The 16587-nt window shown below is 44.2% G+C and overlaps 1 protein-coding gene across 2 annotated transcripts in view; it reads left to right on the top strand.

Moving 5' to 3' along the window:
* LOC141095711 (tRNA-dihydrouridine(47) synthase [NAD(P)(+)]-like) overlaps window positions 1-16587 on the top strand; it is a 68164-nt gene that overhangs the window by 39770 nt on the left and 11807 nt on the right. For both annotated transcript variants that reach the window (XM_073581958.1, XM_073581957.1), the window contains exons 7-10: window positions 5597-5713; window positions 6414-6479; window positions 13139-13249; window positions 14235-14331. In XM_073581958.1, the coding sequence (XP_073438059.1) occupies window positions 5597-5713; window positions 6414-6479; window positions 13139-13249; window positions 14235-14331 (391 nt within the window). The remainder of the gene's footprint in view (window positions 1-5596; window positions 5714-6413; window positions 6480-13138; window positions 13250-14234; window positions 14332-16587) is intronic.

Genomic DNA, 16587 nt, shown 5'->3' with positions numbered 1-16587 from the left:
CCCTGTTCAGATGACAGGTTTTTCCCATCCAAATCAATTTCACTACCTCCTTTCACCAGCAGAGGGAGTTCATCGGACATCAAAGGTGAAGGAGAAAATGAGCTCATAACAGGATGCCGAGGAAAAGGAAATAAAAAGAAAGGGAAAAACGATCCGTCTCTCAAGTGAAAACCAATATAGTCAATCTGTCATCTCACACTTTCACCAGTGATGAGGAAAAACTACTTAGAAAAGGTTTATCCTTTTGTCCTAGAAATAAGAGTGATGGATTTGAACAATTTTTAGATGTACAAAAATATATCCGTAAATTGACCCTGATCGGACATTGAGATTCAAAAATTATCCGCCTCCTCCAATACCAGTGATAATAGTAAGACTAATGTTCCAACTGATGACACTAATCCCTCTCTATACCTGGATGTGAGGGCTAAGTCCCATTACTATCCTGTTGAAAGTAGAGGTCACTACCTAGAAACTTTTTCTGACCTCCTTCTAGATCAGCTCCATAATTTTCAACTGAATCCTTCTATGTCTGACAAACCTAATTTAACCAAAAAAGAGGTTCTAGCCCTCGAAGAGCTGCAGAAAAATACTGATATCACTATAAAGCCTGCTGATAAGGGGGGAGCAATTGTGGTACAAGATAGATCTGATTACATCAAAGAGGCCAATAGAATCCTCTCAGATATTAATTTTTATAAACCTGTTAAAAATGACCCTATGCCATTTGTTATTTTTTCATATAATCATTTAATAACTGAAGCCTTCTCCAACAATGCCATAAATGAACAAGAAAAGAAGTTTCTTACCATAAAAAACCCCTCCACACCTTTTCTTTATCACCTTCCAAAAATGCACAAAAATACTACTAGCCCACCAGGGCGACCTATTATTTCTGGCATAGGGTCACTCACTAGCAGTCTAGCCTTCTATATTGACAGGATAATGCAGCACCATGTTATGAGTCTAAATAGTCATCTAAAAGATTCCACTCAATTGATCAACCTTACTAAGAGCATTAAGTGGGATGACCACTACTGTTTTATCTCCTTTGATGTATCTGCCCTGTACACAAATATAGACCACCAATTAGGATTAAAGTGTTTTGAGAAATTTGTTAATTCCGATGCTAGACTGTCTGAGACTCAAAAATGTTTTTATTAAGAGGCATGGATTTTATTTTACTTAACAATTTTTTTTAACTTTTTTAGGGGTTTTTTTTTATCATCAGACACGTGGGACAGCCATGGGATCACGGATCGCACCTACTTATGCAAATCTTTTTATGGGTGTTTTTGAGGAGGTTTTTATTACTACAGTTGAATTTGCAAAAAGCATAATCCTTTATAAAAGATATATAGATGACCTCTTTTTAATATGGGACACACGTTTTTTAAGTGCTGATCAGTTCATTTCCACCATACAGAATAATAACTGGGGACTGGAATTCACCCCTCACATCACTAACCAAGCCATGAAATTTCTAGACATTACTTTTTATGTCAAGAATAGTAAGATTTGCACCAAGACTTCTTTTAAACAGGTAGATACAAATAGCTATGTCCATTTTAGTAGTAGCCACTACCAGAAATGGCTTTTTAATATCCATCACAACCAGTTCCAAAGGATCCGCGAGAACTGTACTAGTGATGATGATTTTACTAGCCAGGCTAACATTTTAAAGTAGAGGTTTTTAAGTCAGAAATATCCTAGAAAATTAGCTTCTTCCACATGTGAGAATGTTTTTAAAAATTCTAATCAAGATCTTTTACTGTCCAGAAAACCCACTCCCAAACCCTCAGGTGACAAATTCTGTACCAACTTTATCACCACCTACAGTTCACAACACAAATCTATCAGGAACATCATGGAGGGTCTGTGGCATATTGTCAAAAGAGACCCCATTCTAAATAAAATTGTTCCAGAGAAACCTGCTATAACCTTCAGGAAGGCGAAATCCTTAAAAAACACACTGGCACCCAGCAGGCTCACGATTCTATTTCACGGGCAGAACAATTTCTTATCTCCTGGCATCTATAAATGTCATCACTCTAAATGTAGTCGCTGTCACTATATTGCACATCAGACTATCACTTTCTCACATCCCATCACTCAAGAAAAATTCCCCATCAAATACCACCTCACTTGCCTGTCCTCACACGTCATTTATATCATTACATGCACTTGTCCCAAAATCTATGTCGGACGTACCACCCAGGCACTTCATTGTCGGCTAAATTCCCACCGGCATAATATTAAAATTGGCTTTCAGAAGCATGGTCTGTCACGTCACTTTGACCTTATACATGGTCGTGACATCAAGAAACTGACTATTTACCCCATTGAACAGATACCAGACAATACACCAAACCGAATCCAGACACTTAATAGGAAAGAGGTGTTCTGGATTTACAAATTAAAATCTCTGGAACCCTTTGGACTAAATATTGTTTCTGATGTCTTTTATTAAAAGGCCATTTTGTTTTTTGGTGTTTTTTGTCCCTGCCTCCCATGCATATTGAACCCTCCACTGGGATATTTAGCCTGACCATCTTGTTTTATCCTTCCATTCCACACATTGGTTTCACACAGAAAGCTTTTCCTTTTAACTATAGTATTCTCTTCAAGCTTCTGACACTTTCTTGAAGCTCGTGTTAGCGCCATTTTAGTGTCTCTTTAAAATACTACAACCCCCCCCCCCTTTTTTTTTTTATATTATCATGTTTTTATGATTTAATGTTTAGAATATTAAAACACTACTGCACTTTATTCCATAACTCAGGGTACGTCTATTTGGAGTTACTCTTTATTCTGGAAGAGAATAGATTGATCTCAACATTGATCTGAAAAATCATACCCCATTCCTCACTAGTCACCATAGTCATGTGGATTAAAACACCATACACTTTTAATTTTGGAACTGGGTTCTAGACTCCGTGAGGATGGTTCTAACTACCTTTTTATTTGACCCCGTGATCCCCCATGTCTATTTCACAAGATAATTATTTATTTTTTTTTCTTGTTGTTCTTAAGTACAGTATATATTCTCATTATATGTGGTTTTAATATATTCTATAAAAATAAAATTATTTTATTGTGTTTTATACTATTGCCTCGCTGATGTGGCAGTTACTTGTCCTGCCCCTTTTTTTTTTTTTTTTTCTTCCCCACTTTGGATTGTATATAAACTCCTGCATTACATGCTTGTATCATGCCCTGATGATGTGAGCTGGGACAGCTCAGGAAACGCATAGGCACCAATAAAGCTCCTTGAATTATACCTACAGCAGCGCAGTGTATCATTGCACCTTATAGCCATCTTCAATTCTACAGGAGGAGGTGAGCTGTGACATCATCTATTGTGAATGGTGGACCCTGTGTATCTACTGAATATAGATGTGTTATCAGGCATTGTACAGGAGGAGGAGGTGAGCTGTGACATCATCTATTGTGAATGGTGGATCCTGTGTATCTACTGTATATAGATGTGTTATCAGGCATTGTACAGGAGGAGGAGGTGAGCTGTGACATCATCTGTTGTGAATGGTGGATCCTGTGTTATCTACTGTATATAGATGTGTTATCAGGCATTGTACAGGAGGAGGAAGTGAGCTGTGACATCATCTATTGTGAATGGTGGATCCTGTGTATCTACTGTATATAGATGTGTTATCAGGCATTGTACAGGAGGAGGAGGTGAGCTGTAACATCATCTATTGTGAATGGTGGATCCTGTGTTTTCAGTCATTTTAATCCTGCCTCTAATGGAGCCTGCTAAAAACTTTAGAAAGAGTCTAAAAAAAGCCTCAGAGGCCTGTGTGAAAGCTGCAAGATTACTAATTTTGCATTTTAATAAAGATCGTGATATGGTTAAAAAAATGTATACTGGTCACTCAAAAATCTGATTTTAACAATAGGTCATTTATTTTATTGACGCATTCTGCATGCGGTAAACACAGAGTTTAAAAACAAAAAACCAAAAAAAAAAAAACAGAATTTCACTTTTGTTCATCATGCTTCACCACCAGCAAAAACAATCAAAGTGTTGCATGTACCCCAAAATGGTACCAATAAAGGCAGCTTGGGGGGAGAAAAGATTCTGATGTAAATGACACAAGCAACTTTTATTTAATTTGTCTATCTACACAAGGTGGGCCATTTATATGGCTGCACCTAAATAAAATGGGAATGGTTGGTGATATCAGCTTCCTGTTTGTGGCACATTAGTATATGGGAGGGGGGAAACTTTTCAAGATGGGTGGTGACCATTGTGGGCATTTTGAAGTCGGCCTTTTTGGATCCAACTTTATTTTTTCCTATGGGAAGAGGGTCATGTGACACATCAAACTTATTGAGAATTTCACAAGAAAAACAATGGTGTGCTTGGTTTTAACGTAACTTTATTCCTTCATGAGTTATTTACAAGTTTATGACCACTTATAAAATGTGTTCAAAGTTCTGCCCATTGTGTTGGATGGTCAATGCAACTCTCTTCTCCCACTCTTGACACCCTATGTCAATGCAATAATAAAAAGTTATGTCTCTTGGAAGAAGGGTAGAAAATAACAAAGGCGCAGAAACAAAAAATTGTGCAGTACTTTAGGGGTTGTGTTGCCTCGGGGAAAAGCGCTGCATCCCTGTCAAGTCTGCACTTTCCAAAGCCGCTATGTTGGGTGTTGCTGCTCATTCCCATTCACGTGAGTGAGATGAAGCTGTCGTGAAATCGGGCTAAAAGTATACAGCTGAAACCCTTCTATGTATGTAGCACAAGCGATCAGTCGATCGCAGCTTCAAGTCCCCTAAGGGAACTATTTAAAAAAAAAAGTAAAAAAATCTAAAATTAAAAATGAAAACACAAACATTCAAATCATTCCCCTTTTCCTCCATTAAAAATAAAATAAAAAAAAATACACACATATATTGCTGCGTTCAGAAAGGCCCGATCTATCAAAATATAAGTTTATCAGATCAGTAAATGGTGTAACGAGAAAAAAAAAAACGCCATAATTGCAATTTTTCTTTTTTGGTCACCGCAACATTGCAATAAAAGGAGATCAAAACATTGCATCTACCCCAAAATGGCATAAATAAGAACGTCAGCTCCAGGCGCAAAAAATAATCCTTAACCCAGCCCCAGATCCCCCAAAATGAGAACATTACGGGAATCGGAAATTGGCAACAAAAGCGATTTTTTTTTTTTTTTTTTTCTTTTCTCCAAAATTTTTGTTCACGAGTTCAAATATAAAAAAAACAAAAAACAAAACAAACCTATACATATTTGGTATCTGCGCACTCGTACTGACCTGGAGAATCCTATTGCTGTAACAGTTTTACCATATAGTGAACAAGGTAAATAAAAAATCCAACAAAACCATTGTGGAAGTGCACCTTTTTTTTTACCATTTCACTGCTCTTAGAATTTTTCTTCCCATTTTTCAGTACATTATGTGAATGATGATCAAAAGTGCAACTCGCTACCGTAAAAAAAAAAAACAAAAACAAAAAAAAAACGAGCCCTCATACGGCTATGGGTAGGGGAAAAATAAATAAAAAAGTAATGACCGTTTTGATTAACGAGTTTCGTTCTTTTCTGCAGCTAGAGGGCGCCTTCCCGGACACACTGACCAAATGTGCCGAGCTGCTGAACAAAACCATCGAGGTCGACTTTGTGGATATTAATGCCGGCTGTCCGATCGACTTGATCTATAAAAAGGTGAGGCTCTGATTTTCTGCCCATGGAATCTCTGTAGGAAATCAGCAATCAAAGTTGCAAAACTTTTCAAAACTTCTAAACCGTTTGACTCCGGACCCCGATCACTTCTGATACCGTCAAAAGTTTTGTTACAGGTTCCATCCTCTAGGTGTCAGGCTTTGTTCACATCGCGCTTTAGGCTTCTATCAGTATCCGCACCCTACATTAATCTTCCCGGCCAAAACCCTAAGGGAACGCTAAAAAAAATTCCCAGAGCCTGAACAATATATTTCCTGACAGTAAGTAGAGCTCTTGGAAATAAAAACAATACACAAAAAAAAAACAAAACCCAGAAGGTTTTTTTTTTTTTCCAGCGGTTTTAATTTTTTTTTCAGCATGAAAACCGCAGAATGTTGTTGGGAGAAATGCCGCATATATTATGCACAATTTTTATGACTCGAATTTGTAAAACTAAAAACCGCAAGAAAAAAAATGCTTTAAGAATGGAAACTGGTATTGGAAAAACACACTCAAAAAATGCATCATGTGAAATCAAATCTCATTCATTTTGCTGCTACTCTAAAACTGTGTATTCTTTCCTCGCACTTAACTACAAAAAACGCTGTGTGTGAACAAGCCCTTACACTTCATAGAGTTGGGTATGTTTTGAGCTTGTGTTTTTTTTTAAATATTTCTACTTTTTTTTTTTTTTTTCCCCCAGGGTGGAGGATGTGGATTAATGACGAGAATGAACAAACTGGAAGACATCGTAAGAGGGATGAACTCGGTGAGTGTGTGGAATTATTAGTACAGTGCTTATAGGGCCGCACTTTAGAAGTTTTTTGTTTTTTTTTTTATTTTTTTTTTATTTCTAATTGCTCCAGTTTTTCTAAAATGAAGCAACTTTGTAAATGATTTTCTCGTTCGCCTTATTGGGGGACACAGAGACCTTGGGTGTATGCTGCTGCCACTAGGAGGCTGACACTATGCACAAAAAATGGTTAGCTCCTCCTCCGCAGTGTACACCCCACCGACCGGCAGAGAATTCCTCAGTTTAGCTTAGTGTCAGTAGGAGGTGGACACGGGTCTTTAATTAGACCCATATCTACCTCGTCGTGCGTCGTTCCTTTTCAGGTTCTACGGAGGGATACAGAGTGAAAAGTCACATCTGTACTCCCACATGGAGTCTGCAAGTACGGCGTGTACTGCTACCCCGTATCCTTGCAGTTCTCCGCGGCAGGACCAGCCAGACGGACGCCGACACCAAGACGTGCCAGCGACTCCAGGGGTCCTTGTCGCCAGTCTCCCTCCCACTCGCCTACCAGAGCCTGTCGGTTGGATGAGACACAAGACTTCTTCAGACAGGTAACGGATCGTGGATGGGTGAGTATTTTTATTTACCTGGCTGCCCATTCCCGACGGTCGCCTCTTCAATGGTCACAGGGGAACCCCGGTTGTAGGCGCTGCGGTCGCTCGCAGTCGCCACAAGGCTATAGGCAGCTCAATGTTCCTGGGCATCCCGGGCAGTGGGTTCCCCCCTTCACCCCTTTCTGGGGACAGGGAGCACAGGGTTTTTTCCCATTGGGAGCGGCTTGCGACTGCGGCGTCCCACTTTTTCGGACCTCCGCGCCGACCCCCTGCTGACAGGCGGCCGCCGCAACTAATTTAGGCCCCGGCTTCAGTTCGGGCCTACCGCTGCGTCGCGGCCACGCCCCCCGCTCCGCTCTACCGCCCCCCCCTGCACTTTAGTCAAGTACTTTGCATGTTCTTCGTGCAATCGCAAACTTCCCTCAGGCCAGTCCACTCCCCTCTGCCTGGATTGTAGCAATCCAATTCAGCCTGACGCCGTCCAGGAGCCATCTGCGGCCCCAGGTGAGAGTGAGCCCCCCATGCCTGGCTGGGCCTCCTCGCTATCCCAATCAGTGGCAGACCTCACCAGGGTGTCTCAGTCCCTGGTGGCCGTTCTTGATAAGTTGCCCCTGGACTCTTCAGCAGGGCCAAGCAGGTCCCAAATTGTTCCATCTGAATCAGCCAGCGGTAGTCGCAAAAGACCCAGACAAGATTCCCAGCCGGAATCCTCTCCTAGTCCCATCTCACCGCATAGCCCTTCTCACCAGCCTCCCTCTCGGGCCTCCTCTCCCAAGTCAGGGGAAGCGCTTTTGGACAGGTCATCTGAGGGGATTTTAGAGCTGGATTCAGACCAAGATGCAAGCATGAAGGTCACAGTGCTGGACCTCATTGCTGCGATCCATCATACCTTCGATATTGCTGACTCCCCTGCGAAATCCTCAGATCAGGAGGTTTCGTTCAGACGGGCAGAAACTCCCTCCAGGGTTTTTCCTTTCCATTCCGAGTTTGGGAAAATTTTTACCAAGGAAAGAGAGGATCCGACCAGACGCTTTCAAAGAGGAAAACGTCTCGGCATACTCTACCCATTTGCTAAGGAGCTCACGGACAACTGGTCGGCCTCTCCCTCGGTCGATCCGCCCGTGTCCAGGCTATCCAATAACACGGTTCTCCCGCTTTCAGGCGTGGCGTCCCTAAAGGATTCTAATGACAGGATTATAGAATCCCTGGCGAAGTCTGCCTTTGAAGCGGCTTCAGCGGCGGTGTGTCGAATCTTTGCTTCATCCTGGGCAGCAAAGGCCATAGCCACGTGGGCAGACGACCTTCGGCAGGGCATCTTAGATAAGGCGCAACCGGAGCATTTGGCCGATCTCGCCAATCAGATCTCCCATGCTGGGGACTATCTTCTCTCCGCTTCCTTGGATGCTGCATCCTGTGCAGTTCAGGCGTCAAGCAACGTTGTTGCAATTCGACGTACAATTTGGCTAAAGGCATGGCAAGCGGACTTGTCTTCTAAAAAGTCCCTCACTAACCTGCCTTTTCAGGGGGTGCGCCTCTTTGGGTCCCAATTGGACCAGATTATTAAGGACGCCACCGGAGGCACGAGTTCACTCCTCCCTCAGTCCAAGCCTCGCAGACGCCCCCTAAAACGTCAGTTTCGACCCTTTCGGACTTTCCGCCGTTACAATACGGCGGACAACTCCTCCAGCCAACAGAGACCGCAGGCTCGCCAGGAGAGAAAGAAAGTTTCCTTCAGACCCACTCCTTCCTGGCGACCCCACTCCTCCCAGGGCAGACCGTCCAGATCTAGATCTGGACGGTCTACTTCAGCATGACTATCATCGGGCACGCGAGGGGCCTTTCCAATTGGGAGGTCGACTTCTTTCCTTCAGGGACGTTTGGCTGGCCGCCGTGGAGGACGCCTGGGTCAGGGAGGTCGTATCCTCAGGATACAAGATAGAGTTCGTCTCTCTCCCACGGGATCGTTTCTTCGAATTCCAGCCTCCAAAGGATCCAGCCTTGATCCCGGGGTTCTCTACGGCTATCGCCGCTCTCCTCAGTTCCGGGGTGATTGTGCCCGTTCCCGAATCGGAGCGCTTCACGGGGTTCTACTCGAACCTGTTTGTAGTGCCGAAAAAAGACGGCGCAGTTCGACCCATCTTGGATCTCAAGCTGCTCAACAAGAGGGTCCGCCTTCGCCACTTCCGCATGGAGTCGCTTCGCTCGGTCATCGCCTCCATGGAGGAGCAGGAATTCATGTGCTCAATAGACATCCAAGATGCCTATTTACATGTTCCAATTTTCTCCGGACATCAGAAGTTCCTGCGCTTTGCGATTCGACAGCACCACTACCAGTTTGTCGCACTGCCCTTCGGTCTTGCCACCGCTCCCAGAGTCTTCACGAAGATCATGGCTGCGTTGATGGCTTTGTTGAGAGTCAGAGGCCTCGTTCTTTTCCCGTACCTAGACGATATTCTGATCAAGGCTCCCTCATTCCAGCAGGCTCACCAAAGTTTGTCAATCGTCCTGGACACTCTATCCAATTTCGGGTGGATCGTCAACAGGAAAAAGTCCTGTCTGGTTCCTACCCAACGCCTGGTCTTTCTAGGTCTTCTGTTCGACACTCGTCGGTCAAGGGTCTTTCTCCCACAAGAAAAGATTCTCTCTCTGCAGCAGGAAGTACGATCGCTGCAGACCTCGCGATTCCCATCCCTCCGTACAGCCATGAGGGTCCTGGGAAAGATGGTGGCGGCGATAGAGGCAGTTCCCTTTGCCCAATTTCACGCCAGGCCTCTCCAGCAGGCCATTCTGTCGAAGTGGAACAGGTCGCCTCGGTCCCTGGATCGCCCTGTCCATCTTTCTTACCGGATCAAGCGGTCTCTCAACTGGTGGTTGTCGTCACCTCTCATTCTATCGGGTCGATCCTTCCTTCCCATTCACTGGCAGATAGTAACCACAGATGCCAGTCTCCTCGGTTGGGGTGCTGTGTTCCGCAACCACACTGTTCAGGGTCGATGGTCGGATCGGGAATCGGCGCTGCCGATCAACGTTCTGGAGATTCGAGCGATCCATCTTGCTCTGGTCCACTGGGAAAGGCTCCTCAAGGGACTACCGGTACGGATTCAGACAGACAACGCCACAGCGGTGGCATATGTCAACCGCCAAGGGGGAACACGGAGTGTCTCAGCCCTGGCGGAGGTGTCCAAGATTCTTCGTTGGGCGGAGATTTCCGTTCCGACAATTTCCGCGGTTCACATTCCCGGCGTAGACAACTGGGCCGCCGATTTTCTCAGCCGCGAGGGTCTCGCGGCGGGAGAATGGTCCCTGCATCCGGAAGTGTTTCATCTGCTCTGCCTTCGGTGGGGAACCCCGGATGTAGACCTCATGGCGTCTCGCCTCAACAGGAAAGTCCCACAATTCGTGTCCAGGTCTCGGGACCCTCTGGCAGTGGGCGTCGACGCCCTGGCCGTTCCTTGGTCCCAGTTCGAACTTCCCTACCTGTTCCCTCCTCTGCCTCTTCTTCCCAAGCTGTTGAAGAAGATCAAGGCAGAAGGACTTCCGGTCATTCTCATCGCCCCGAATTGGCCCAGAAGGTCTTGGTTCGCGGACATTGTCAACCTTCTCGCGGACGCCCCCTGGAAGCTGTCTCAGGGTCCGATTTGCCACCCCAATTCTCGGCCGCTCAATTTAACGGCGTGGCTGTTGAGACCGAGGTTCTGAAACGAGCAGGATTTTCCGACCACGTAATTCAGACCATAATCCGAGCCAGAAAGCCATCATCTTCCAAGATTTACTACCGTACTTGGAAGGCCTATTTCCCTTGGTGTGAGACCAATGACGTCGCGCCCATGTCCTTTTCGCTCCCTTCAGTCCTAGCGTTTCTTCAGGCAGGATTGGATGCGGGGCTTGCCCTCAGTTCCCTGAAGGGTCAAGTTTCGGCGCTGTCCATTCTGTTTCAGAAAACGTTGGCTTCCCGTCCTCAGGTTAAGACCTTTCTTCAGGGCGTGGCTCACACGGTCCCGCCGTACCGGGCGCCCGTGGATCCATGGGATCTTAATCTGGTTCTTGAGGTTCTGCAAGGTCCGCCCTTTGAACCCCTCAGGGATATTTCCCTTTCTCTCCTTTCTTGGAAGGTAGCCTTTCTGGTGGCCATCACCTCCGTCCGGCGCGTGTCGGAATTGGCAGCTCTTTCGTGCCGCTCTCCCTTTCTGGTTCTCCACCAGGATAAGGTAGTTCTGCGGCCTCCGCCCTCGTTCCTTCCGAGGGTGGTGTCCTCGTTTCACCTCAACGAGGATATCGTGCTCCCGTCCTTTTGTCCGAATCCAACTCATCCCCGAGAGCGGTCCTTGAATAAGCTGGACCTGGTTAGGGCGGTAAGAGTCTATCTGTCTAGGACGACTTCCTTGCGAAAGACAGAGTCTCTTTTCATTATCCCTGATGGAGCGCGGAAAGGTCACCCGGCGTCAAAGGCCACCATTGCTCGCTGGATCGGATCGGCTATCCTGGAAGCCTACCGTGTTAAGCGTCGCGGAGCCCCTCCGGGTATCAGGGCCCACTCTACTCGGGCAGTGGGTGCCTCCTGGGCGGTGCGCCACAGAGCTTCCGCACTGCAGCTTTGCAAAGCTGCAACATGGTCATCGGTTCACACGTTTGTGAAATTCTACAGAGTCCACACCTACGCTTCGGCGGACGCCAGCCTAGGTAGAAGGATTCTGCAGGCCGCGGTGGTGAGTCCGCTGGCCTGATGGAAGTTTGTTTCCCACCCCAGGGACTGCTTTGGGACGTCCCAAGGTCTCTGTGTCCCCCAATAAGGCGAACGAGAAAACAGGATTTTTGGTTTGCTTACCGTAAAATCTGTTTCTCGGAGCCTTCATTGGGGGACACAGCACCCTCCATTGGGGGACACAGCACCCTCCCATGTTTTACAGCTCCTGTTCTTACTTTGGTTGAATGGTTACAGTTGAGTTGTTTATGTTGTCAACCTATTCTGTTACTTCTCCTACTGCTTTCTCACTAACTGAGGAATTCTCTGCCGGTCGGTGGGGTGTACACTGCGGAGGAGGAGCTAACCTTTTTTTGTGCATAGTGTCAGCCTCCTAGTGGCAGCAGCATACACCCAAGGTCTCTGTGTCCCCCAATGAAGGCTCCGAGAAACAGATTTTACGGTAAGCAACCCAAAAATCCTGTTTTATTAAAAATGCCTAGATTTTTTTTTTTTTTTTTGCTGTTCTGTGGCTACAGCTCCTAAGCATAACTATGTATCTCCATGGTAACAGACTGCAAATAAATTCTGTAGTCACATCCTGCTGCCAAATTCCCTTCCACTTGCCCCTCTGTATACACTGTATTTCTAAAAGTCCATGAACGCCTTACCCTACCCAGTCATCCTGGAATACATCTCTCATATCAGCAGCTTTACCTGATGATGATTGTAGTGTGACTTAGGCCTCTTTCACACTTCAGTTTTTTGCATCAGTCAAAATCCGCCAAAAGGACGAATGCTGGATCCGTTTTAGAACTGATGAGAACGGATGCCACCCATCCGTTTTTTTTGACGGATCCGACAAATGAAGAATTTTAAAGGAATCGCAGCCGAGAGAGAGAGATTCGTCACAATCCGCCCATAATGCAAGTCAATGGGGGAAAAAACGGATCCTCAAAAAAAAAAATTGCGGATCCGTTTTTTTCAAAACCTGGCGGATTGTGACTGATTGTAAAAAACTGAAGTGTGAAAGAGGCCTTACCAATCCAAATAATGCCCTGTCATAGTGGTGGTGCAGAGTGAATTAGTCAGTTGGGGTCCGACTCCTCCACCAATCACCTGCTACTCCTGGAAGAACATCACAGCTCCTTTTTGCCATCTAGTGGCCGTTTTTAGGTACTGCAGCTCAGATCACATTCACTTCATTAGGAGCCGAGGGCTATGAATAAAAATGGCAGGTAGCCAATAAATTGCTTTGTTTCTCAAGTACTATGATATAATAATATACACAATATTCTTACTATGTCTGAGATATATATATATATATATATATATATATATATATATATTATAATTTTGTCTTTTTTCTTTTTTTTTTTTTCTTTACATATTTGTAGGTTTTGGATGTTCCCCTCACTGTGAAGATCAGAACCGGGGTGCAAGAAAAAGTCAACCTGGCCCATAAACTTATTCCGGAGCTGCGGGATTGGGGAGTGTCGCTGATCACTGTGAGTCATCTTTAATATCCCGGACTCAGACGTACTGGTCACAGAGCGAGACATTGCATGGCACATCGCACGGCTCCACAACCACTTGTCCATCATATCATATGCCCCCTTATGTGTAGGAACTCGCCCTGTTTAAATCTTGACGCCCGCGCTTATCCATCCATTAACCACTTCTAAGTTCCCATAGTGTATGAACCATCCGCTGACCTGACCTTTCTGAAGTAATAAATGCTAGTGTTCACAAGAAAATGACATTTAAAAAAAAAAAAATAATATATTTTATGACCAGATCAAAATTAAACTTTTGATTTGGTCATAAATTGGTTTAGAGGAGGGATGAGGTGTTACAGACCTGGGAGCCATCAGATGAGCTCGCTGACCGATTCACTGGTAACTTGTTTTTGGAGTCTGTGTACAGCGAAGCATAGAGGATGTAGAAGCCAAAAAGTTAACTTTTTAAAAAAAATAAATAAAACCCCAATGCAAAAAATGTTTTGGGTCAGATTCACACATTGTGGGCAGGATGGGGTTCTCCTGACCTGAACTCATACCTATGAAGCTGTCCCATTCAGGTCAGGAGGCCGTCTCCTGTACAGACCATAAAACGCGGATTTGTGAATCTGGTCATAGAAGCATAAATACGCACATTTTAGGCAGGTGTTCATATACTTTAAACAGGCCTTTACCTCATTATGACGAGCATAATCGCCATATTGGTGTGGGCCTTTGTGATCTTGAGCGGGGCAAAGGCCGTTATATACCCCCGGACCCATTGATCTCCACTGTTTAACCCCTAGATTGCTGCTGATTCTCAGGGTCTATTGAAAGACCCAAGAGCTATGTGACCCTATTGTTAAAATGGAAAGATTTCCCTTATAGACAAATATTTGGGAAAAGTGTAATTCCAGGTTGTGATAACAGAATTTTTGCATTATTATTTTTTTTTTTTTTATAATTATTATTGTTTTCTGATCTTTCATTTCAGCTGCATGGTAGATCCAGAGAACAGAGATACACAAAGCTGGCCGACTGGGAATATATTAAGCGATGCGCTGAGATTGCCGACCCGCTGCCCCTCTTTGGTGAGTTCTTTACGTTAATTGCTCTGCAGCTATGATCTCCAACCTGGGGCTCGACAGCATTGACAAAATTACATCGGCAGGAAGCCGTAGAGATGTGAATGGTAACCTCCAATTAGCAAAATTGCAGGAAGAACAACAACAGAGGAACCAGAGACTCAGCACAAGTTTCGGTAATCCCCCTCGTGCCGGTGTATATTGGGGGCCGCCTTCGAGTATTGTACCGGTCCCTGATTAGCTTTGAACCATTTTATTACATAACGGTTTTGATTTTTAATGTTCCGATATTTAGAATCATAGAATCATAGAGTTGGAAGGGACCTCCTGGGCCATCTGGTCCAACCCCCTGCTCAAAGCAGGATTCGCTAAATCATCCCAGTCAGATGCCTGTCCAGCCTCTGTTTGAAGACTTCAATTGAAGGAGAACTCACCACTTCTCGTGGCAGCCTGTTCCACTCATTGATCACTCTAACTGTCAAAAAGTTTTTTCTAATATCTAATCTGTGTCTCCTCCCATTCAGTTTCATCCCATTGCTTCTAGTCTTTCCTTGTGCAAATGAGAATAAAGTTGATCCTTCTACAATGTGACAGCCCTTTAGATATTTGTAGACCGCTATTAAGTCTCCTCTCAGTCTTCTCTTTTGCAAACTAAACATTCCCAAATCCTGCAACCTTTCCTCATAAGACAGGGTTTGCAGACCGGTCACCATTCTGGTCGCTCTTTTCTGAACTTGCTCCAGTTTGTTGATGTCTTTTTTAAAATGTGGTGCCCAAAACTGGACACAATATTCCAGATGAGGTCTGACCAAAGAGGAGTAGAGGGAAATAATGACTTCACGTGATCTAGACTGTATGCTTCTGTTAATACATCCTAGAATTGCATTTGCCTTTTTTGCTGCTGCATCACACTGTTGACTCATATTCAGTCTGTGATCTATTAGTATACCCAAGTCTTTTTCACATGTGCTGTCACTTAGCCCTATTCCTCCCATTCTATATATGCTTTTTTCATTTTTATTGCCCAGATGTAGTACTTTGCATTTCTCCCTGTTAAAAACCATTCTGTTAGTTGCTGCCCACTTCTCCAGTTTAATTAAATCTTTTTGAATCCTCTCTCTCTCTTCTCTAGTATTAGCTATCCCTCCTAGCTTTGTGTCATCAGCAAATTTGATCAGTTTACCCTCAATTCCTTCATCTAAATCATTGATAAAGATGTTGAACAATACAGGGCCCAGGACAGAGCCCTGTGGTACCCCACTTGAGACATTCCTCCAACTGGATGTGCAGCCATTTACGACCACTCTTTGGGTCCGATCACTAAGCCAGTTATGAATCCACCTAACAGTTGCCTTGTCCATTCCATACTTAGTCATTTTTTCAATAAGGATTGTATGAGAGACTTTGTCAAATGCTTTGCTGAAGTCAAGATATACTATATCTACAGCATTTCCTTGATCCACCCAATCAGTGATACCGTCATAGAAGGAAATTAAGTTAGTCTGACATGACTTATTAGTTACAAACCCATGCTGACTCTGTTTAATCACTTCATTCTTATCCAGGTATTGACATACATGTTGTTTAATAATTTGTTCAAAGATCTTTCCTGGTATAGAAGTCAGACTCACCGGCCTATAGTTGCCTGGATCCACCTTCTTCCCCTTTTTGAAGATAGGAACAACATTTGCTCTTCTCCAGTCTTCTGGCACTTCTCCTGTTCTCCAAGAATTTTCAAAGATTATGGAGAGGGGTTCAAAAATTTCTTCTGCTATCTCCTTCAGTACTCTGGGGTGTAATTCATCTGGACCTGGAGACTTGAATTCATTTAGGTTAGCTAAGTGTTTCCTCACTATCTTTCTGTTTATAGATATCCTGGATTCTTCTATTCCCTTAATAGGACAGTGAATAACAGTTGATGTTACATTTCCTTTCTGAGAGAAAACAGATGCAAAATAGGAATTTAAAAGTTCAGCCTTCTCAACATCCTGTCTTACCATGTCATCATTTTCATCCTGTAAAAATCCTATAGCATCTTTGACTTTTCTTTTACTTTTGACATATCCCCAAAATCCTTTATTATTGCTTTTGACATCTCTTGCAAGCCTCAATTCATTTTCAGCTTTAGATAATCTGATCTGTGCCCTGCAGGTTCTGCAGACAGCATTATATTCTTCTTTAGATATGCCTCCCTCTTTCCATTTTATAAACATTTTTTTCTTCCTTTTTAGCATGTGCTTAAGTTCTGTGTTCATCCATCCT

This window comes from Dendrobates tinctorius, unplaced genomic scaffold (genome assembly GCF_039654945.1).
Source record: "Dendrobates tinctorius isolate UK_male_01 unplaced genomic scaffold, ASM3965494v1 ptg000070l, whole genome shotgun sequence".
NCBI classification, from domain to species: domain Eukaryota; kingdom Metazoa; phylum Chordata; class Amphibia; order Anura; family Dendrobatidae; genus Dendrobates; species Dendrobates tinctorius.
The sequence above is the reverse complement of the archived record's forward strand: the minus strand, read 5'-3'. Positions and strand labels throughout refer to the sequence as shown.